This window comes from Camellia sinensis, chromosome 1 (assembly GCF_055761805.1).
Source record: "Camellia sinensis isolate YWXY chromosome 1, ASM5576180v1, whole genome shotgun sequence".
NCBI lineage: Eukaryota > Viridiplantae > Streptophyta > Magnoliopsida > Ericales > Theaceae > Camellia > Camellia sinensis.
In genome coordinates, this window is record NC_138961.1 from 246,515,076 (window position 1) to 246,539,696 (window position 24,621).

General features: G+C 32.9%; 2 protein-coding genes across 4 annotated transcripts; one reads left to right on the plus strand and one right to left on the minus strand.

Annotated features, from left to right (window-relative positions):
• Positions 1-222: 222 nt before the first annotated feature.
• Positions 223-3,261, minus strand: LOC114272197 (LOB domain-containing protein 25). 3 transcript variants are annotated; one of them, XM_028213857.2, is made up of 2 exons: positions 2,874-3,261; positions 223-1,178 (listed from the first exon to the last, which is right to left on the minus strand). In XM_028213857.2, the coding sequence occupies exon 2, from the start codon at positions 1,171-1,173 to the stop codon at positions 616-618; it is 558 nt and encodes a 185-aa protein (XP_028069658.2). In that variant the 5' UTR covers positions 1,174-1,178; positions 2,874-3,261; the 3' UTR covers positions 223-615. The 3 variants fall into 3 exon arrangements, with proteins under 3 accessions (XP_028069658.2, XP_028069659.2, XP_082756823.1); XM_028213858.2 differs by having other exon boundaries at positions 2,883-3,105; XM_082900697.1 differs by having other exon boundaries at positions 223-2,714; positions 2,874-3,104.
• Positions 3,262-19,184: 15,923 nt separating this feature from the next.
• Positions 19,185-24,610, plus strand: MKK3 (mitogen-activated protein kinase kinase 3). The gene is made up of 11 exons (XM_028213856.2): positions 19,185-19,339; positions 20,126-20,238; positions 20,321-20,575; positions 21,086-21,304; positions 21,434-21,571; positions 21,703-21,870; positions 22,208-22,321; positions 22,506-22,613; positions 23,095-23,186; positions 23,583-23,975; positions 24,371-24,610. The coding sequence occupies exons 2-10, from the start codon at positions 20,137-20,139 to the stop codon at positions 23,941-23,943; spliced, it is 1,557 nt and encodes a 518-aa protein (XP_028069657.1). The 5' UTR covers positions 19,185-19,339; positions 20,126-20,136; the 3' UTR covers positions 23,944-23,975; positions 24,371-24,610.
• Positions 24,611-24,621: the final 11 nt, after the last annotated feature.

Genomic DNA, 24,621 nt, shown 5'->3' on the forward strand with positions numbered 1-24,621 from the left:
TAACAAGTTTAAACGTTATTTAATCGAATTTCAATTTGTTTGTACTTGTTTTTTCACATTATAACCTTCAAAGAATTTTTTGAGCCTGTCAAGACATATATAGGATACTAACCACATTGCTTAATCAAGTTATTTGTGAAATTTAATTTTTTTTGTCGACTTTTTCCTGTCGATTTGCCCCAAACTAAATTTTTGCTAACAAAAGTGACAACAAACAGATTATAAACAAGATAAACCCCATCTTAATGATCCAATCTTATTTAGAATTATATACCATGAAAAACAGATATAGTCCCTTAATTACAAATTGGTGAGAAACCTTGATGGGCCTCCTCATAATAATGATAATGGACATATAACAGTTATTCAAAACACCTTATCCTCTCCAAAGATACCCTCCTTAAATCCTTGTGGGTGTCACTTCCTAAAATAATTCACAAATTATCCACCTTATACAGTTAATTATCAATAAAAATAGTATTTACAAGATAGGTGATCGATTGGGTGGAAGACATAGTCAATCACATCCATCTTTTTTGCACAATCTTATTGATCAGAGCATCGCGTACACATGTTGCAGTAGTGTTTTGAGACTACTAAATAACACTTTCCGTCTTACATGCTTCCATCGCCTCTCTCAGGACTATCTCCTGAACGGTTATTATTCCATGACGAGTTATAAGGAAAAGAAAACCCAGAATTGTGATCAAAAGAAGCTCCATGACCATGACTACCCATCCTTCTTCCATAAGGGACCGGCCTTTGTCCGGTCCCCATTTGGCTAGCCACGTCACTCCCCGGAAACACAGGGAACGCAGTATTGCCGCCGGTGAACCGCATGAGATCAGCATTAGTGGCATCAAGTTCTTTCTGAAGCCGAACAACCTGTCTCTGGAGGACTGAGATTGCTCCAACACAACCATAAACAGGATCTTTAATACGTGCCTCGGCTTCGTATGCAAGAGAGTTCACTGCATCTTCTCTCTGATGGGGTTGGATCTCATTTAGGAGTTTACTAACATTGCTTGCACCAAATATTTTGTGAACATTGGCAAATTTTTGAGGCTCCTCCGGCGGAAAATAGGGTGCAAAGATGCAGCCTGGCAGGCATTTTCTCCTCAAGAACTTGCAGGCAGCACAAGGAGAGTTGGAGTAGCTGGAAGAAGAAGCCATCTTCACTGAAACCATGTTTTTGTTTTTTTGATCGGCAAATTAAAATTTTATTAACTAGAAATACAAGAGTACATTGAAATAATAAGGATTAAGGAAAAAGTTTTACCAAATGGTATATCCATACTCATGCATATGTAAATTCATACCAATTTTTGCAAATTTCTTATGAGTTCCGATTGGTAGTAGAATATTTAAGATAAGACAAATTTAATGTGTTTATATATTGAATAAACTGACAATTTATGCTGATGAGTTGTAGTGAAACAAAGCTTAATTCAGTTTTTTCTAATAACATGGTCATATATATTGTGCAGGACAGTATGCGAATAACAAAAAATATATGAAAGTGTAGAGAGATGATAATTAAATAATGATATTGAGAAAATGAATGTAATTCATTCTATCTATACTGGAGAGGATCAAAATTTGTAGGCTAATCTCTCTCACAGCAAAATGAAAAAAATTGGGAGAATTTGAACTAAGGTATTTCGGAAGACATGGTGACTTATGGCTATTATAGAAGAGCAAAAATGTGAAAAACATTGTTCATGTTGTTAACTTCAAATGGTTGGGAACACCTATGACTTGTACTCTGTTAGCTAACTAGTAGTAGTTGTTCATAAGAGTTTCATTTTTTCCTTTTCAAAAAAAGAAAAAAAAAATGATCTCTATCAAAGCAATTTTCTCAGGTTAAGCTTTCTTTTGCTATTAAAAAAAAAAAGGGAAAAAGAAAAAGAAAAAAGAATCTGAAACACATAATTAAACATACATGCATGCACAATTACAAAATAGTACAGGATATGTTGATGTGGGTACAACACACACAGATGGAACGAAGATTTCCATTTCTTTTGATAAGGATATGTTGATGTGGGTCTTTCTCGATCATTGATAATGGAATGGAGATCTTCGTTTCATTCATGTAATAGAGAGAATTTCACTTTGTTCAAACTATACAAACAAATTTATTTTTATAAATAGATGTGATGCCTAACATATTAGTAAATTGGGTCTCATTTACCTTGTTGAAGTATTATTATTACTACGTATTATTATGCTTTTGTGGTATTTCTCATTACAAAATCTAACATTCCTTAATCATCCATATATATATATATATATAATATATGCGAAAAGGCCCCAAACCCAACAATTTTGAAACACAAAAATAACACAAGCACACAAAGAAATCACAGCCTTCCAAAATACAAGGGTTCTTCTTCCTCATTATATAGGTGCAAAGGCAACCCAAAATCCTATAATTCAAACATACAGAAAGAATAAAAAGGAAGGAAAACATCAATCTAAAAGACTGTAATGGTCTTCTGTGTAGGGATCCCCTCTATCTCTCTCTCTCTCTGTGGTAACATTCAGTGCACCCCCAAGACACCTACTACACATAGTAAAAGAGATCCACCCTAATTCTGTCAGTATATATTATGGGTTTGTATATATAAAGGGACATATTTTAAACTACATATTAAGCCAGACCCTGATTCAAAGTCTGCAACCTAGCATCATGCAACTTTCATTACTTCACCCTACAAACAGAAATAACAAAATTAGCAGAATACAAAAAGAAATTTTACTTACCTTGTTCTTTGTGATCTAGTCTAGGATTTTCAGATGAGAAGAATGAAAATAAATAATAACAATAATAATAAGGGACCCTAATAATAATAAAAGAAAAAGAAAAGTACCTTGTCTACCTAGTGTAACTTCTTTCAAAAATTGTTTTTTGACTCTCCGGTTAAGAAAAATGCTGCAGCCATTGAAAAGATGAGAATCTTTTGGACTGTTGTTGTTGGATTATTGAATTCAGAGGAGAAACCCTAGCTAGGTGCAGAGAAACAGTAGTGTCAAAAAGGTTGGGAAGATGAGAGAAAAGGAAGGCAAAAGAGCAATTTGGTGAATGGAGAAGGGATGGAAAAAGCAAAAGGTGTAATAAATAGGACCACAATTATTAAAATAAAAAAAAAAAAGGGGTGACCATGACACTGACCTTATACTATATTTATTCTCAAAAATTAAAGAAGGCAGTCGGCAGTCGGCAGTCCGTTCTAATACTACCATCCTTCTAGTTTCATCATCCAAAAGACACAAAATCTTCACCTAATTATTACAATGGAGATAGCTAATAGTAATTTGAATTTTAAGTGACATGATAATTTTGGGCACACAAAAAAAAATATCATACTTATAATAAAATTGAATTGTATATTCTATTTTTCTTCTCCTCACATAATATATCTTTTTTTATTTATTTTTATCAGTCATAATATCTTGATGTTATTTTATTTTAATTTAAACTTAAACTGCTATTATATCCATTTTATTAATGTATTGTGTTGTGATTGGAAAACTCAATATAAAAACGTTGCACAAAATCCACTATTGAGTAATTGGCATGATTGGAATAAGTACAGTTTACAAGCCAGAATGTACAGGCATTTGTATAAGTTGTAATTGTCCACACACACACAGACTGACTCATCAAAAGAGTCCTATTTTGATGTGGCGTTGGCTACAAGAATTTTCATGATTTCATGTCACTATTTTGCAGGTCCATGATTATGATTTTGATTTTTTTACGAGAAACCTCCTCACCTCTTCGGTGAGAAAGACGTAAAACAGTCATGTTACATTTACATAATTTTTCTTTTTGAATTTTTTTAAAATGAGTTTTTTTATCAGTCATAAATTCATTGAGGTTCCGTTTGATTAAAAAAAAAATTAATAGAAAGTGTAAATAAAAGAAATATATTTCTTTGTAAGTATTTGGTTAAGATAAAAAAAATTTGTAAGAAATAGATTAAAAAGAATTTAAAAGTTATATATAGATAATTCACACATTCAAATTTTCTTGTATTTTCTTGTGTTTTTAGCAAAAAAATAAAAAATTAGTTACAATGCTAATATCGGTTGTACAAGAAAATTAGTTTTCTTATACTTTCTACTTTTTCAAGCTAAACAAACTCATAGAAGTTAATTTTTTTTCTTTCTTTCACTTTCTATTTATTTTATCCTAAACAAACTGAACCTTAGAAAAATTTGGGAGGAAAATTTATGTGAATGAATTATTTTTAAGGTAAAATTGCAATTAATAATGGGATCTAGAAGGGTGAAAAAAATAATTATATACTAGTATTAAATATTAATTATCTTTAAATTATACATATTCTTCTTTTTTAGATTTTAAAAAAGAATAAGTGTTGCACGATTATAATTTTTTTGAGGGATCTTATTTATAATAATATTGCTATTATTACCAAATTAAATATCATCTAATATGTCACTAAGGTCCTATGAGCCATTTGGGAACAAGATAAAAAGGTCAAAAATCAATTTTTAACTCATTTTAAATCACGTTACATTTCATGAAATAATATTTAAAATTTAGCACTGAAATTTAATTATCAAAACGTGCATTGCCTTAGCATCACAAATCAATAAGTAAATACTATCAGTTTCTCTAATTCCTAACATAAAATGGTGAAATCCATCATTTTCACGCATCACAATCTGTCTGTAACACCTAACCATGTCATATGATATCGTATGATATCGAATAACTTCTCAATCAAATATGACTAAATTTTATGTGTATTAATGGATATATATAATCCAAGATATCCATATGAGTGTGCTTGAATTTGACAGTTATAGATTTACAAATATGATTCAATTTATCAATTGCAATTACAGTTATAAGGGACATTTTCACTCCAAATTTAGCTTTGCAAAACTTCCCAAGAAAGCAAACCATGAAAAATCCATTCCATCATCCATTCATAATGACAGTCAACAATAAGTTTCCTATCACAGTTGCATATCTAGTCCATGATCACCAAACTACCAAAGATGAAGTATGATCATGATCAGACAAATCATGTGTGAATTCTTTCTTACTTGGTACACGTTTTGTCTGTTTGTATACCATTACATATACATGTATACTAAGCCTCTGAATTTAACTATCATCATCTGTTAGCTAGCATAGCATCTATTATTGAGTTTCACTATCAACTTCCAACATTTGTGAAGACCCAGAAAAGTTTTTACTGTTTGCCTCCATTATTGAATTTGGCCACCAACAACTACACAGTGCTCTGTTTGGGAAGTTAGCTATTTTAATATGTTAAAATAGTTATATTTAGGAAGAGAATTTGATTTTTTATAGTTAGATTTGATATTTGTGAGAAAAAAATAAAATATTTATAAATTTGATATCACATTTTATCTTATTGATTATTTTAACTTATTTTGTCTTTTAATATTATTTTAACCAAAAAAACCAAAACAAACTTCTTTCCAAACACCTATAGATTATAAATATCATTGTCAATGTATTTACAGAAAATTAGGTCCTTAATTGGTGCTCACTTCTATCTTCTTTTTCTTTTTTGCTTTTTTGAATTTTATTTTTATGACAGGGTATTTAGGTCAACTTACGCATACCTCAATTAATTCTGGGACCCATACAAAGCGTCACTGCCATGTGAATCGGGCAAAGTCTACAGGCATGACTCCAAAGAATTAATAATTCCTAGTGAGAGTTAAACTAGAGATTTGGAGGAAACACACTCTCAAATTGCACTCAAGGGCACTTTGGGAAGAAGCTAAAAAAGTCAGCTTTTTGGTTTTTTAATTTTTTTAGTTAAAAAAGTCAAAAAATCAACTTTTTACCAACTTTTTAAAATACCAATCATTTTGATCTTGTGAAAAGAAAAGAAAAAAATTATGTCCGTTACAAAGATTGAATCCGGCTTCACCCTCATTTGGTATACAACAATGATTCATCCCCCCTTTTCCTCCCACCCCCTTTGACCCCCTCTTTCTCTCACTGGTTACATTTTCTTTTTCTTTTTCTTTTTTTTTCCTGCTCCTCCAATCACCACCTGCCACGTGGCAAAGGGGGGGTGAGGGGGTGACCCCCAAAAGGGGGTCCCAAGCATTATTCTTTGGCATAGTTTATTTGAGTTGGTTATAATTTTTTTAAAAAAAAAAATTGAGAATTTATATTAAAGTGTTTGATACAATTTTTATTTATAACGTATGAGACAAAAATAATGTCAATAACTGAAAAAATATTAATTATCTAAAAAATGAGAAAATGATATTCTTAAGAAAAATGATTTGGACCTCTAAAAAAATACCTCTAATGCACCTCTAATTTGTCTTTTTCTTCTCCTATTTTTGTCTTTTACTTCACTTTTTTTTTTTTTTTTTTAATATTCCCGGACAGCTCATTAGAGCTGTACGGCGTGACCTCTAATTAGAGGGATGCAGCGGGACTGTATTCTTAATCAACAGGCACTTCTAAGGGATGGGTATTAAATAGGGTGACGAAAGATTTACATTATTATTAGGGGGGAAATAACAACAATGCTACAGACTATTAAATTTCTACCACTAACACCATCACTAATAATGTGGCAAGTGAAAAAAAAAAAAAAAAAAAAACTAAGACACAAAACACATGTGCCACATCTCTAGTACAATCACTAATTAGTGGTCTGCATCATTTTTCGGAAAAATAAAGATGAACCCATGGAAAATAATTTTGAGTAACTCTAAAAGATTCATAATAGCAAAATAAAGATAAATGAAAAGAATGAAAAGGTAGCAGTACGTAAAATTTATAATTTATATCTAATTCAAGAGCAAGGAATTTGACTGGGGTAGGGGCCAGGCCTCTCATAATTTCTAAACACAGTTAAAATAATGTGTAAATTATAAAGATATCTTTAAAGTTTGTTTACAAAACGAATGGGTCCATATACTTTTGAAAATTAAAATTTTTTATTAATAAATTATCAAATTAATTAACAGTTTTTAATATTATCATAAATATATTTTAATTAATAATTTATGTAATTTTATTGTTATATAGAATAGTAGTTAGAAATTTTATTTTTCTATTACTTTTGATAAATAAAAATTTCTGAAATGAAAGTATTTTTAATTTTCAAAATCACAAAGAATAATTCCTGTTTTAAACAAAAGGCATGAGTATATTTGTATTTTATTTAAAAATAATTATACATTTTTTCGAGGAACATACAACTTTTAATAATTTAATTATTCTTTTATTGATATTTTTAAAAAGGATTTGGCTTCTCTTAAGTTTCTTATTGTAATTGGAGAGAGTTTTTGAGTTTAGTAGGATTATTTTGGGGATCGATTTTGATAATTTAAATCATTCACTTTTAGGACTTATTAAGTAGAATATTTACGCAAAAAATTAATATCGATAGTTATATGTTTGAATTAAATTTATATTATAAAAAATGAATAGTTATTTTTGAAATTATATTTGTCGTTAATTTTTAAAAACAAATATGATTCAAACATACAAATATTGATATTCAGAGCTCGTTTGGGAAGTGGGTTGGCTTTTTAGCTTTTTTGACTATTTTAGCCTTGAGCTAAAAAGTCTGATTTGGGAAGAATTTTTTACTTTTTTAGCTTTTTTGATTTTTTTTGTGAGAGAAAGAATGTAATGATTATGGGTTGGATGTGATAATTAGTCTTATTAGGCTAAAAAACTTATTTTATTTTTTGTGACTATTTTAGGCAATAAAAACCTTAAAATCAACTTCCCAAACAGAAGCTCAACCTCAACCAATCTTAAAAAATAAACGATTTAAATAACTGAAATTGATCTTAAAATAAGTCTAAATGCTCTGTTAAATTAAAATGACAATTTAAAAAAAAGAATCATACCCTTTTGAGAAATATTTAGGTGAAACGAAGGGACAGAATAAATAAAAGTAGATGGGTGTCTATGATTTTTACCTCCACTCACTCAGTCACTCAGTCACTGGACTTTGTGTTTTTACTCTGGTTTATCGCCGACATGTCGACAACTTGGATGTAATAAGTAGCTGTCAGACTTGGAAATTCTAAATTGCAAATTTTTTTTATATTTTATTTTGCACCAAAGTTTTGAGATAGGTCCCATCGCAAATGTCGCCTGAGTAAGAAAATAAATTCCAGATATCACTGTCCTAAGTATATTTATGTAAAGAATAATGTTTGAGAGCTCGAATTTGGTTTCTTTTAACCTCTCTAATCTCTAAAACGACGTTGTTTTGGGGAATTTTTTTTTTTTTTTCTTTTTTCTTCTTCCATGTTCGACTCTGCAACAGCTCGGAGGGAGAGAGAGAGAAAGAGAGAAGAAGAGAGGAAGAGAGAAGAGATCGTCACCCAGCACGTTGCCGCCGATCGCCCAGCCCGTCGCCCAGCTTCGATCGTCGCAGCAGCTCCGCCGTCGCCTCCGGCCCCGCCTCCACCTCCTCTCACTGTTGTGGCCCCCTCCAGTCCACTCCTCCTCCTCCTCCTCCTCCTCCCTCCTTCCTCCTCTTCCCTTCTCTTCTCTTTCTCTGCTTCTGAAAAAAAAAAATCAAGATTAAGGGGATTCGGGAGCTCCCTAGCACGGTCGTTACATAAAACCCTATATGTAAATATGTGTATAGGATATTGAACTTTGAAGATGATAATGGAGTTATAAAACAAATTTAGTTATTTGAATTTGATTTGTATTTTTCATTGTCAAATTTATATGTATTGTTTGAAATTAAGATATTTGAGTTACGTTAAATTTAAATTTATTTGAGATCAATTTAAAATATAAATAATTATAATTTAATTATATTTTAAATTTTATTAAAATAAATAAGTCAAATATGAATGGTCTATTATTCGTCTCACTCAGTCCTAGATTATTATCATCTAAAGGAGAGATATGCACTTTTCTTTTACAATTAGTGTACATTAGACTGAAGATAAATTCAACTCTACAAAAATTGACATCCAACTAACAAAAGGTAACTTTTTATTTTTGATTTTTTGATCATGTGGTGTGTACATACGCGAACCCTACATTTAACACTTTAATATCATGACACGAATAAAAAATAATAAAACATATATAAATAACAATTATCTTAAAAATAAAATAAAATAATTTATTTATTTGGCATTGTTGGAACATATGTCGCAAAACCTTTAAGTTCAATTGATCTGGGTAGGCCAACTTTTTTTTATATTTAATTTGGTTTTTATGGCCATGGGGTTGGATTATTATTTGTTCTTTGAGTGGTGTTTGAATCAGTTTGGTCGAAATGGGATAACTATTCAAAAAGCTCCATTAAACGACGATATATCGATTAAATTATAAACTAGTAAATTATAAAGTTGGTGTGCATATAAAAAGTGTTCATGAATGGAGAAATAAATGTGTGAAAAATATTCATGTATTTAGTACTCATGAGTCATGATTGAAGAATGCTACTAATCATCATTAGATGATTTTATTCTGATTTGGAAATATTTTTTTAACAGATTTTTTATTTTTATTTTTTTAAGATAAAATTGTTGCTAAAAAAAACTAATGTGTTTAATAAATGAGAAATTCTATTATATATACTCTTTAGTTATGTAATTTTATTCTTTACTTATGATTTTATTTTAATTATACTCATAAATCATTGGTTATGCTTCATGCGTTGTTCGGTTACGACTCTTCTTTTTTTATTATTTATAATTATGACTCAAAAAATATAAAATTATATTATTTTTTTATTTAATTATAAAGTATATACGGTACATACTCTTTAAAAAATGTGTACCATAGTCTCTCTCTTAATAAACAAATGTTCAAAAAGTTTATTTTTATTGAGAAAGTTGAGTGGGTTCTTAATTTTTATTGTTAACTTTTATTTGAGACCTGCTAAATACTCCTGGTGGGGGGTCGCACCCCAGTGAGGTGGCGCGTCCCCACTGGCTGACAACTAAAAAAAAAAAACAGTTTTTTTTCTCCCAATCACGGGCCCCCACCTCACTGGGGGTCAACCCCCAGTCGGGGTATAAAACATTTTTGCTTTTATTTATATCCAAAGCACTACTATTTTTTCTTCTTCATTTTGTGGCTTAATTAGTCAAAAAAGTGGCTAAAAAAATTGAAACCAAACGGAAAAGCAATGTTATATATGATATATAAAAATAAATTGTTCACATGATTTTATTATTATTAGACACAAAGTTGTGAATCCATATTAGTAATCACACGACTCATATCTTTATGTCTAGTGATAAAAAAATAATAATAATAAAAATATCATTTATGTATAATATTTTTTCTTTAAAACTCTCTGAGGTATATGAATAATTTTTTTGTAATTTTTGCAGTCATACATGTGTATGTAACCTACATAATACCTCTAATACCACTTCTTATTTAAGGTAATTTTTATGAGAACGACCTCAACTACAAAATTATACCTTAAATTATTTGAAGTTATGTATGGCACCATATGGTAGCTTAATTTCACCCAAAAAAGCAAAAAAACTTAATTTGTATTAGATAAATAGAAATTGAAGAAATTATATATATTTTTTTAATTCAAAAAAAATTGTATATACAATGATACTAAAACTTGAAATCAGACATCAAACTTCATTAACCCAACTTTTAATTAGTCTCAAGGAACTAGACTATACCCTATCTATATCTTTGATTCTTTGCTTCAATCAAAGGCCATGCTAAACTAATTAAAGGTCTATCTTAGTTGATTCCCTCACATATATGGTTTTTTTGACAAGTGAATTAAAAGTCACTTTTCAATTTTTAACTCATTTTTTATCACATCATCTTTTATATTTTTTGTATATTTTTATTTTAAAAAAGTCAAAAAATAAAAATAAAAATTCAACTTTTAATTATCTTCCTAAAATGCCATATAGTCGGCACTCCCAAAAGCTATACAAAACTAATGTTATCTGCTTGGGGGAAACTCTCACCAACAAGCATGCTTGTGGCGATTCCTTGCACACTTTGTATGGGCTTAGATTTTTATGGGTCATACTAAAAAAAAGTAGGAGAATAACACAATTAAAGAAGAATTTTTTTAAGTCAAATGATCAAGTGCATGCGGCCCTCATGATTAGAGAGGCAATCATTGGTTTATCATACATACAAATGTGTATCAATATAAAATATATACAATAGATTATGTTTGTTTGTTTGGACATTATGGATTAAATGAGTTTAGTTTCTATAAGACTATTAGTTTTATAAAACTTAATCTCTTTAAATTATGTATCTCATCACATGTTTGAATTATAAAGTGAGATTAATAAAATCCTATCAATTTTACAATTTAGTTAATTAGTCCGAATCTCTCCTTAATTTTTGATTTTGTCTCTTACCCCCTCTTAAAATTCAATAGTCTCCTCATAATGTTCTTAGCCAAATATTGAATTATGTATTCTGTTAAATTATTAGTTCAATCTCGTATCATATTTGCCCAAACAAATATAATCTCTCAATTTCTTTTCATTTCACTCAATTTCTTTCGTCTTTAGTAATTCAAACAAGTTATATGAACCAAAAGATTTTTTCAAATCACCCAAACCAAGCTACTACAACTAATGGAAAAAAATTCATCTACGGTTGTATTGAACCAATATTTTTTACATTGAACCATTGAATAAACTAATTATAAGAGGTTTGCAAGTTCCATATCACCTCTGGAGTTCACTATTGAACTCGCAAGTCTCTCACTCTCGTGACGACTAGTGAGTCCACTTATTGATAGAAGTCTAGTACATGTATATATATATATGATTTTTTTTTTTACTCTAATAAATAAATATATAGTATCATATTATTGGACAAAACAGAATAGCTTGTCAGTATAGATGAGGTAAGTACGCCACCTACCACCCGCCACCGTCACCCACTCACCCACCCACCACCACCACCCGCCACCTACCCGCCACCACCCACCATTCGCCACCCACTTTCCACCACCACCCACTACCCGTCGCCACCACCACCGCCACTACCCACTTGCTACCACCCACCACCCGCCACCGTCACCCACCCAACCACCATCACCACCCACCACCCACCCGCCACCACCCACCACCACCCGCCACCGCCACCACCACTACCACCACCGTCACCACCACTACCACCACCACCACCCACTCACCACCACCCACCACCCGCCACTATCATCCACCCACCCACTACCAGTACCCGCCACCTACCCGCCACCACCCGCCACCTACTTGCCACCGCCACCCACCACCCGCCACTGCCGCCACCACAACCACCCACTCACTACCACCCACCACCCGCCACCGTCACCCACCCACCCGCCACCACCCACCACCACTAGCTACCCACCACCCACCGTCTTTCGCCGCCACTTGCCACCACTTGCTATTTTTCACTCTTTTTTATATTTTTTAAATTTTGTAAACATTTTGTCAATTACCAAACGCGTTTGTAGTTTATGTTTTTCTAAAAATAAACAAAAAATAAACAAAAACCAGTTTATAAAAATTTTGTAAATATAAACTGAAAACGTAAACGTTACCAAATACACCCTAACTTTTTAACTTTTTTTTAAACATGTCAAATCAATCCTAAATGTTCAATCAAATTCCAAAAATGAAACGAATCGGGTTATAAATAACCAAATAATTGTTCCGAGAGTATAGAGTGGTTTCAACTTAAAAAGTCGCTTCTGGCTAAGCCATTTTAAAGCGGTACACTGTGGTGGACCAATTTGAAAAGTCACTTCTAGCTGTGGTGGGTGGGACGATGTTTAATACATGAGAGCGAGAAGAAGTATTATGGGTGGTCCATTCGTGCATGGTGTATATATATATATATATATATTAGTGATTAGTACACATAATAAGTAGGAAAATGAGTGAGAGCACTAATTAGTGCAATCACTAATGATGTGGTAGTGGGCCCCATCAGGAATGATTTGATGTTTTAGCCTTGATGTTGTATTTTTTTTCTTTTTTTATTGAGTGCCATGTCATTAGTGGTCTTTTTAGAGTTTCAAAATTAGTGGTCTCTATCATTGTTGTAATAAGTATGTAATTTAAATAAATAATAAATTAATTAAATAATATTATAATGTGTATCTTGTTCAAGTAATAAAAAAATTTTTTCTCCTAAACTCCAAGTCAAAGTTTTGAATCGCCTTCACTTAATATAGTAATGTATATACATATATATTGGTGTATAATAGAACTTTTATATAAATTTTTGAATAATGATTTGTACCTCGAAAGTTTTTCCCCCTAATCCCCTGAATGCCCAAAACGACGTCGTTTTGGATATTTTTTTTTTTTTTTCTGTAACAGAGGGAGAGAGAGAGGGAGAATCAGAGAGGAGGAGAGGGAGAGAAGAGAGGAGGGGAAGAGGTAATGGAGGGGGAACGGAGAGAGAGAGAGGCCCTTCGATCGTCGTCCCGCCGATCGTCGCAGCTCACTTCGGTCGTCACAGCTCAGCTCCGATCGTCGCAGATTGCCCCGCTTCCACCTCCGCCTCCGCCTCCGCCCCGCACTGGTTGATGGCCCCTCCAGTCCTTCTCTTCTTCTTCTTCTTCTTCTTCTTTTCTGATTTTCTTCTTCCTCTGGAAAAATAAAATAAAATAAAATAAAAACGACGAAAACGGCGTCGTTTTCGTTTCGGGGAGATTCGGGGGAGCTCTTTCGAGCAACCGATCACTATCGTAAATTTTTTAGGTAAAATGATATGGGAACAGCGTTTTTAAAATTATTAGTCTAAGTCTTCGTTTGGTAATTTGGATTGGGTTGGGTTGGGTTGGACTAGGTTGGGTTTGAAGTTATTTTAGTAATAAAAAAATAAAATAGATTTTTTAGTTTAATAAGACAAAATGTCACATCTAATTCAAAATCATTACATTTTTTCTCTTACAAAAAGTCAAAAAAATTTAAAAGTCTATCACAAACGAGACTTTTTAATACCAGGCTAAAATAGTCAAAAAACCAAAAAAGTAAAAAAGTCAACATACTTCTCAAACGAACTCTAAGTGATAGATATTTTGTTTTAAATGATGAAATCACAATTAACAATCAGTATGTTTGGTTTTAATTTTTTAGAAATTGAATTTTTTGTTTTTCGTATTTTTTTTGTATTTAGTGAATATTTTAAAATTTTAAGTAATTTTTTTACTTTTTTAGATGAACTTTACTGAGATGTATCTAAATAGTAAAATATTTGTAAAAAAATATTTTAAGAAATTAATAAATATACAAAAATACAAAAAATGTATTGAATTTTGTTTTGTTTTGTTGCTGTATTTTTGGTATTTAGTGAATTTTTTTTTAAAAAAAATTCATAAATATTATACTTTTTAAGTGTATTTATGTTAAGTGTATCTAAAAAAATTTTTAAAAAAATTTGTTTAAAATATTAAAAAAAATCATTGAAAACAAAATAATAATAATAATAATAATAAAGTAGAATTTTATAAAAAATTCATAAATATTATACTTTTTAAGTGTATTTATGTTAAGTGTGTCTAAAAAAATTTTAAAAAAAAATTGTTTAAAATATTAAAAAAAATCATTGAAAACAAAATAATAATAATAATAATAATAAAGTAGAATTTTATAAAAAGTATTTTTTAAAAATCAAAACCACGCAAGCTAAATATTATTATATATAAAAATTTCATATAAAAAAATTATTTATATATCATTACTCTCATATATATTGATTGCAAATCTTTGTTAAAGCTAATCCTAATCTTAGGCATCATCATTCCTATGGCCACAATAATCTCTTTTAAGGATCGCCACGGTCACATATAAACTGAATTATTTGAATGGTTTACAAATTTTTATTTTATTTTATTTTGAGAATTTATATGTTGAAGTGTTTGGCGTCACAATTTTTTTTTTTTTGTTTTTTTCTTTCTAGTCGGGCAGGGAATGCCGAAAGGAAATCCAAAGACTCAAACTGGAATGTTTAGTCTGATTAATCCTTAAGGGCATGTTTAATTGACAAAAATTAGAGTATGAGATTGAAATTATTAATCTGTGGGTCTAATAATTCTATATTTATTTTGAAATTTTATTTCAGAATTATTAATCCAATTGATAGTTAATCCAACAAATTTGTAAGATTATTAGTAATGGGGTAGATGTGAGCCTGAAATAGGAAATAAAATAAAAAGACTCTTTTACCCTTGACTAAAAATTAAAACACTTATTATTTTTATATAATTTTATATTTTAGAAGGCTAAAAATAATTTAAAAATATTTTTTGATATTTATTTTATCAAATTAGTTTATATTTAGAAAAAAAATTAAAAACAAACCAAACTAAACATAGCCTTTGTATTTTGTATTTTTATTTTGCTTTTATTTATTTATTTATAGTTTTTTTGAAAACTACGTTTATGAGGAAATTTTTATAAAGTAAAGATTGTGAAAAAATATTGATGGAGGGCAAGATTGGAAAATAAGGTCACGTTTGTTTGGCGAATTAGGTTTGATGGAATTATTAGTGAGAGAATTGTTAGTGAAAAGATTGTTAATGTGTGGATTGTTAGTGACAGGTTTAAATAAAAGTGTGTTTATTTTGATGATAATGTGAGAAATGATGGTGTGTTTGGTAACGTTTACGTTTTCAGTTTATATTTACAAAAATTTTATAAACTGGTTTTTATTTATTTTTTGTTTATTTTTAAAAAAACATAAACTACAAACGCGTTTGGTAATTGACAAAATGTTTTTAAAAAATTTAAAATATAAAAAATAGTGAGAAATGGCAAGTGGTGACAAGTGGCGGCAGAAGACGGTGGTGGAAAGTGGTGACGGTGGGTGGTGGGTGGTGGGTAATGGCGGGCGGGTGGTGGTGGTGGTGGTTGGGTGGGTGATGGTGGCGGGTGGTGGTGGTGGTGGTGGTGGTAGGTGGTTGGTGGTGGTGGCAGGTGGGTGGCGGATGGCAGGTGGTGGCAGATGGGTAGCAGATGACGGGTGGTGGGGGGTGGTAGCGGGTGGGTGGTGGTGGTGGCGGGTGGTGCTGGTGGGTGGGTGGGTGACGGTGGTGGATGGTGGGTGGTAGCGAGTGGGTGGTGGTGGTGGTGACGGGTGGTTGGTGGTTGTGGCAAGTGAGTGGCGGATAGCGGGTGGGTGGTGGTGGCGGGTAGGTGGTTGTGGGTGGGTGGGTGACGGTGGCGGGTAGTGGGTGGTAGCGAGTGAGTGGTAATGGTGGTAGTGGCGGGTGGTGGTGGCAGATAGGTGACGGATGGCGGGTGGGTGGTGGTGGCAGTGGTGGTGGTGGGTGGGTGGGTGACGGTGGCGAGTGGTGGGTGGTAGCGAGTGGGTGGTTGTGGCAGTGGTAGTGGCAGGTGGTGGGTAGTGGTGGCAAGTGGGTGGCGGATGGCGGGTGGTGGTGGTGGTGGTGGTTGTGGTGGTTGGGTGGGTAACGGTGGCGGGTGGTAGGTGGTAGCAAGTGGGTGGTGGGTGGTAGTGGCAGGTGGGTGGCGGGTGGGTGGTAGGTGATGGTGGTGGTGGTGGTGGTGGCGGCGGCGACGGCGGCGAGGGGTGGGTGGTGGTGGCGAGTGGGTGGTAGGTGGGTGGTGGTGGCAAGTGGGTGGTAGGTGGGTGGTGGGTGGTGGCTGGTGGTGGCTGGTGGGTGGTGAGTGGTGGTGGCAGGTGGTGGGGGGGTGGGTGGTGGTGCCGGAAGACGGTGGTGGAAAATGGTGGTGGGTGGTGGCTAGTGTTGGGTGATAAAAAAAAAAAAAACTCAAAACTCAAAACGGAAACACATTTTTTGGCCAAATTTATAAACTGAGACCACTGATTTATAAATCAAAAATTTTACCAAACAAGTTTTTATTTGAGTTTTTTAAATTTTTATAAATATAAACTGAAAACGTAAGTGTTACCAAACGGCATAGTAATTAGATTGTTAAATTATTTTTATGTAAAATAAATAAATAAATTATTTCTATATTAAAAAAAACTAAAACAAATAGATACACTTGGTAAAAAAAAAAAGCCCCCTTACTATTTTTCTAATCTCATCTAAAATTCATCCAAGTTAATCCCCCTACAGATGAGATTGCTAAGCCCTCTACACTATTAATCCTATGACATTTTATTGCATCCAAACAAGGGTTTGGTGGGTCTGACAGATTGGTAATCCAATCCACCCTCCCAAACCCCTAATCAAACATGGCCTAAGATAAATATAGTTGTAATCCTATATTTATATATTTTTTTATCTAATACAAATCAAATAATGGACAATGAGATAATTTAACTTATTAATCTAAGTGAATAATGAATACCACATTAATTTGATAAAATTATTAATTCCTTTATTATTAATCTTGCGAATCAAATATGACCTAAAAGTTTAGTGCTTTTCCACTTTACCACTTATCCTTGCACTATAAGAATGCGATTGCTTGGTTTATGTTTGCATATTGAATTTAAAGTATAATTTGTGGGAAAAAAAGACAAAAGACAAAAGACAAAAAAAAAAAAAAAATTTGCATTCATTTTATTTCTTTCTCTTTTTCTTTTTTTTTTCTTTTCTTTCTCTTTTTTTTTTTCATAACGTTATAATCCAGATGCGTTTTTAAAATTTCTAATACCAAATTGAAATTGATGAATAAGATGTGGAAAAATACTAGAAATCTCAAGAAATTTTTTAAATTTTCTATCAAATGTCTCATACGGGTAGATGTGTGTAGATCCTACACCCATGTGAGATATTTGATAAAAAAATTGATAAAACTTTTGAAATTACTAGCATTACTCTAAGATATGTGCATTAACTGGCCTGAAGACATGATTATTCAAAAATAGGGCAAATTAGCCACGACTTCTTTTTGAAAAGTGTTTATTATATTTAATCTAAAAACTTTTTAGATAGACTAAAAAATCCTATGCTCATTTATCTTCTCATCTTTTCCTACACATTGCTTCTTTTCTTATCTCTCTTTCTCTAATATCGGCGACGACAACGACTATGCCTACCTTATTTTCTTTATCTTTCTAATTCATAGTTACCGACGACCACCATTGATTGGAATTCACCAGTAACCATCAACCATCAACTTCTTACTTCGCACTCATTGACGGCGAAAGATGAGTTTCCGACAAAGAAGATAAATAAATCTGAGTAAATCTACGTTAGATCCAGCTATATCTAAACTAAAAAATAGTTACCGGAATACAAACATCTCTTTATATTTGTCTCTTTCCTCAAATCTCTCATTTTTTTACTTTTTATGTATTATACAACTTCTATTTTCCTGTTATAATAGAGAAAATTTTGAAGTTCTGAACAAAGTATTTTCAAGTTTTAGTTCCAGACGATGAAAACTGTCAGATTTTACAGTTTCAGTTTTTTGATGCTTAAATGAATTATTATTTAGAATTGTAAAATTTTATAGTTTTGTAACTTTCTTTAAAACTGTAAAATTTTGCCATTTCATGGCATGCTTTTCAATTTGATTAATAAGGATAAATGCATAATGGAATCATATTTTGAACTTATAACATATTTACAGTTTCAAAACTTACTTTTCAGTTTTATCATTAAAAATTATTTGCTTAAACCTTACAAAAATTAAAATAACATATGTTTTTTTTTTCTCATTGTTGCTATTTATTATTCTTAGGTTTTTTCTTTTTTAAATTTATCAATATTTGGCACATTTTGTTATGTTTTTTCACTTTAATTTGTCAACTTATTCTCTCTTTTTTTCTTACAATATTTTGGACATTCCGATGAGTCTCCCGTGATATTCTTGATGTCTAGCGAACATTCTAGACATTCCAATGACTTCCGGTGACATTCAGAACATTCCGGTAATACTCCGGTGAATTTTCAATGATATTCCGGTAACTTCCCAGTGATGTTGAACATTCTGGTGAGTTTTCGATGACCATCTAACAGAAGCCTGGCGAAAGTGAGATGTAGCAGCGTCTTTAAATATATATTTTTTAAAAAACAAAAAAAATTAGTAACAATTAAAAATATGTAGGACTAATTGATACAAACATTTCATTTTAGGATTAGATGAGTTTTGAATTTTATATATGAGACTTACTAGTAAGTTCCAAAAAATAATTGTGATGGAGTTTTTAGGTGATCTTGCAAGTTTTTTTTGAAAGCCCAACAAATTAAGTTTGAGCCCAAGGACTAATTGTTGCTGCCCAAAGAGCATTAAAAGATGGGCCACCAGACCCAAGAAAAAAATAAATAGAAAATCACTTTCAGGGAGAGCTGAGTTAACGATGATGGAATTTAACATTAACGAACCAAACCGGAAGTGGAATGCATTTTTATTCCAGATTTTACCGGTAAGTGATACTTTTCTCAACTCTTGATTTTCTAGTTGTTTGGTGCTCAAAATTGCTTCGACATGTTTCTTTGTCGATGTATAAAAAGTTGTTGTTTAGTTTGTCTTTCATAGATTGGTTTCTTGTAGTTTCGATCCAATTAGGGTTTCCAATTTAGTTATTATTTCTGTTTTTGGTTTAAATTTACTAAAAATATGATATTACTGATCAAAATTTTTGTAATACGTGAGAAGGTTCTTCATTCATATTTTGCTCTTCACCTGCAAAAAATTTGAGCTTTTTCACTTTTGATTACTGTAAATTGTGTGAAATTAAACTCTAAGTCAATTCGTGTTATGTTCTTCGTAACTGTTAAAATTTGGAAGGGTTTGTTAGGGCAATCAGTGGGATCAGAATTGTTGTTTGTGTTTTAATTTAATTATCCAACATTTTGAGATTTCAAGTAGTTATGGTAATAAGATGCAAAAAAAGGAAAAAGAAAAAGAAGCACATATCGAGCTTTATCTTGAATTCAATTCATTATTTAATAATTAAATATTAAAAAAAAGCACAGCGGGTGTCGTAAATTTGAAATGCCCGGCCCCTCATAGGGTTGCTGTGAAGTGAAACAATCATAGATTGGAAAAACTAATGGATTAAGGGAACGGAAGGTAATGTCATTCAAAGTTGTGTATTTCTTCATTCATGACACTCGGTCCCTCTTTGAGAGAATAATCATGCAGTGTTCGATTGCATAATGTGGAGCTGTTAAGATGGTTTCAATGTTTCTCTTTTGCTTTTTGATAGAATAATTTATCATGGCGGGGTTGGAAGAATTGAAGAAGAAGCTCACGCCATTGTTCGATGCTGAAAGGGGCTTCCCATCTGGATCCACCTTGGACCCTTGTGATTCTTATATGGTAAGTTTTCGTTGGGAGAAGAAGCTTGGTATATAATGGAAGTTTTTTTTCCCCCCCTAATGTGATGTTGATTTCTTTGAAGCTATCGGATGGTGGAACCGTTAATTTATTGAGCAGATCATATGGAGTATACAACATTAATGAGCTTGGGTTGCAAAAGTGCACATCATGGCCAGTAGAGGACTCGGACCATAGTGAAAAGACATATAGGTGTGCTTCTCGTGAGATGAGGATATTTGGGGCCATAGGTAGTGGTGCAAGCAGTGTTGTCCAGAGAGCTATTCATGTACCCACTCATCGAATTCTTGCTTTAAAGAAGATTAATATTTTTGAAAAGGTTTGCATACTCATTTCTAGTTTTTTATTTTTGGAACAGACATGCTCATTTCTAGTTGTTACTACTTTTCTCGATGTATCAATTTGAGTAATTTGGTTGCTGAACTATGAGATATCAACATATGTTGACTCTTTGGCCTCGTGTTAAGTCTTAGTAGTTAGTGCATTGAGAAACGATCTTTTACTTATGCAGCTGATCTTTCCAAGTTTGCTTGTGCTGCTTATCGTACTGAGCACCCATATTAAACATTCTTCTTTATGCATTGAAGATGAAGTGTTGTAATACTCAATGATCATAGGTAGAATTTTATCTTTAATGATAGTCAAGTTTGGAATATTGACATGTTGATATATGGATACTGCTTAGTCACTGACTTCTAACTGAATTTTTAGGAATGTTGTATGATTTACACTGATTAAAAGTACATGAGAGGCAGGGTAGGTAGCAATGGTAAATGACAATATTGACTTTCTATTTTGTCTTGCATAAAAATTTCCATGTGCATACCAGGAGAAAAGGCAACAGCTTCTTACTGAGATCAGAACATTGTGCGAGGCACCTTGTTATCAGGGACTAGTGGAATTCCATGGAGCATTTTATACTCCTGACTCTGGTCAAATAAGCATAGCTTTGGAGTACATGGATGGAGGGTCATTGGCAGATATAATACGAGTGAGGAAATGTATACCAGAACCAGTCCTCTCATCTATGGTTCAAAAACTCTTGCATGTAAGGATATTATTTATAGTTCCTGTTGAGCTTTCCTCTTCTGCATGTACTTCTTCTTTTCGTTTCTTTCTTTCTTTCTTCCTTTCTTTTTTCCAGTTATCTTTACATTTGTCATGCCTTTCGTTCAAGGGATTAAGTTACCTGCATGGAATGAGACATTTAGTTCACAGAGATATAAAGCCAGCAAATTTGCTTATAAATCTCAAGGGGGAGCCGAAGATTACAGATTTTGGTATAAGTGCTGGCTTAGAGAATTCAGTGGCAATGGTTAGTCAATAATTGATCCTTTGTTTTATTGTTCCCTGCTGCTATCTTCTCTTCTTCTTTTTCTTTAGTAGATTAAAAAACTTACCTCTGTTCAAGATTTATTACGTCCTAAATTTAAAGTGGTTTACCAGTGTGCTACTTTTGTTGGAACTGTCACATACATGTCACCCGAGCGAATTCGAAATGACAGCTATTCTTACCCAGCTGATATTTGGAGTCTTGGGCTTGCACTTTTTGAGTGTGGTACTGGAGAATTTCCATATACTGCTAATGAAGGACCTGTTAATCTTATGCTGCAGGTGACTTTCCAATCTTTTCCTATCTCAATAGTTTATGATTGCTTTCCTTTGCTTTCGGTTTAACTCTGCTTAAATTGTTATGAAAATGTAATGCAATGTAATACATTAAGTGATCAAGGTGTTGAGAAGTTGTATCCCCTTAAGGTTATAGATACACTAGCAGGAACCCCGCGTTTGTTACGCAATAGAAAAACAGAAATATCTGTGTTGCATAAAATAACTCAAATAAACTATGACTTGATCATAATAAAAGAATGCAGTAAAGAGTAATTATTTATCAAAAAACAGATAGTATATGTTGTTTTGTAAAAAAACATTTTGTGGTTCTTCATGGCAGATCCTAGATGATCCATCACCATCACCGCCAAAGAACATCTTTTCACCTGAGTTCTGCTCATTTATTGATGCTTGCCTGCAGAAGGATGCAGATGCTAGGCCAACAGCAGACCAGGTGAGCAAAAGTCATATTGCTGTGATATAGTACTTATTCAGGTCGAAACTATGTTGGAACATCACTAGAATCAATATTGGCAAACTTTCCGTGCTTCAGACATTGTCTGACACTCTAAAAACTTCGTCACAGAAGAGTCAACAGTTTGAACTTGACCTTGTTAGATTTGTATCTACTACTGCAGCTGCTTTCACACCCATTTGTTACGAAGTATGAGGATGCCGGGGTGGACTTGGGAGCATTTGTCCGAAGTGTCTTTGATCCAACGCAACGGATGAAGGATTTGGCAGATGTAAGTAACTAACTCTTCCTACTTATCAATCACTTGTCAAGTTGTGCTGACTGTACGAACCTCCTCAGAATTTGAAGAGGAATAAATTAAGATATCAAAGGCATGCATGTATCCAACACAAGTCAAGTGTGGACATTGTTGTTGATATTGTAAAGCTTCGGCCAATCAAACAAAGATGCCTATCTGCTCAAACTGCGGGAAAAAAAAAAAAAGGGGGAGCATCTTGCATCTGAATCCTGCACCCAAAACATGGATTTCGGAGCACGACCAACCACCTTATGGCCTCACTTAGGAAATTATCTATATTAATTAACAACCATTCAGTCAAACACTGTATCAGATAGTGTACCATTTGCATAATAAACTCTCCATAATTTTTATTTATTTATTTGGTAAGGAAAGTTTACAGCCTTCTGTGGTGACGTAGTGCAGTCTGTCCAAAAATGTGTTGCTGATATCTCACTCTTGTGTGCTTGACCAGATGCTGACAATACACTATTACTTACTTTTTGATGGACCTGATGAAGCTTGGCAACATGCAAAGACCTTATACAATGAATATTCAACTTTCAGGTACTGATTCTTTTTAAATAAGTGAAGGTTAGTCTTCATACTTCAGATGAAAAGTCCCTGCTCCTAAGTTGGAGCCAATGTTTTGGCTAATCACATAAGATTTCAATGGAAGGAAGCCTCACACGTTTTGGACCAAAATTGGGAATTTCTTCACCTGGGTTGGGATGCTGGGGTTGTTATTTTCTAAAAAATTTGTCTTTCTTAGGTTGATCTCTTAACCCTTTTTTTGGGGGGGCAAAGTTGTGAGCATTTGTTGAGTGATGTGCAGAGAAGCTTCTTGCATATGTGTACAAAATTAGGAGCTGAATTCTAAACTTTATAGCTAACTTAAGATGGTCCATTCAGGGAATGCTGACCTCTGTTTCTCTATACTAAACTAGCCTTTATGCTTCCTAGTTTCTCAGGCAAAGAAAATGTTGGTCCAAATGATAGCTTTGCCACTTTGTCAAATATTCGGAGCACGTTAGCAGGTGAATGGCCTCCAGAAAAGCTTGTGCATGTTGTTGAAAAACTTCAATGCCGTGCTCATGGTCAAGATGGAGTTGCAATTCGTGTATCAGGATCATTTGTTGTTGGCAATCAGTTCCTAATATGCGGAGATGGTGTACAAGTAGAGGGTTTGCCAAATTTTAAAGATCTTTCAATTGATTTATCCAGCAGACGAATGGGTACATTTCAGGAGCAGTTTATTATGGAACCAGGAAATGTCATTGGCTGTTATGTAATTGCTAAACAAGAGCTTTATATCATCCAGTAGAAAATTAAATCGTGAGGATCGTCTCATCCAAGGTAAGTACAATTTAACACTTGTTGACAAGTTTACATGACATGATTGAAGTTAGTTTTCTAAAGCTGAATTTGAATATATCCTAACCTTTGGAAAACATCTTAATCAAATTAATATTATTTCTATCAAATGTGTTGTTAGTTGGCCACCATGACTCTCTTAAGGGCTTAGTCTTAAGGGGAGGTCATGGGTTAGGGAGAGGTCATGGGTTAAGGAGAATTGAATTAAGCACTTGGTGCTTTGCAGAGGTGGGGAAGCTAACTCCCATAGATGCTAATCTAACAACTAATATTTGACTAACACTGATCCAAAAAAAAATGTTGCTGATTACATTGGCATTGCTTCATCTACATGTAAAAAATTATCATTCCTAACTACTTTGTTGGATTTTTTTCAGGGACCCTTGTGAAGCAGGTAATCACGTCCAATCCCACGCAAAAGCTTTTAGCCCCAATTGGGACTCATTTATTGCCTCGCCTGTGTTACAATTTTTCTGGGATCATACCTTTATTGTGATTAATTTAAATTATGGGTCAGCAGCACATTCAGTGATTGTTCCTGAGTGTCATTTGGTGGTGTACGAAACTTGAATCAAGGACAGTTTTTACACGTATATATCATCATAAGTTCAAGTCAAGTTTTAATTGT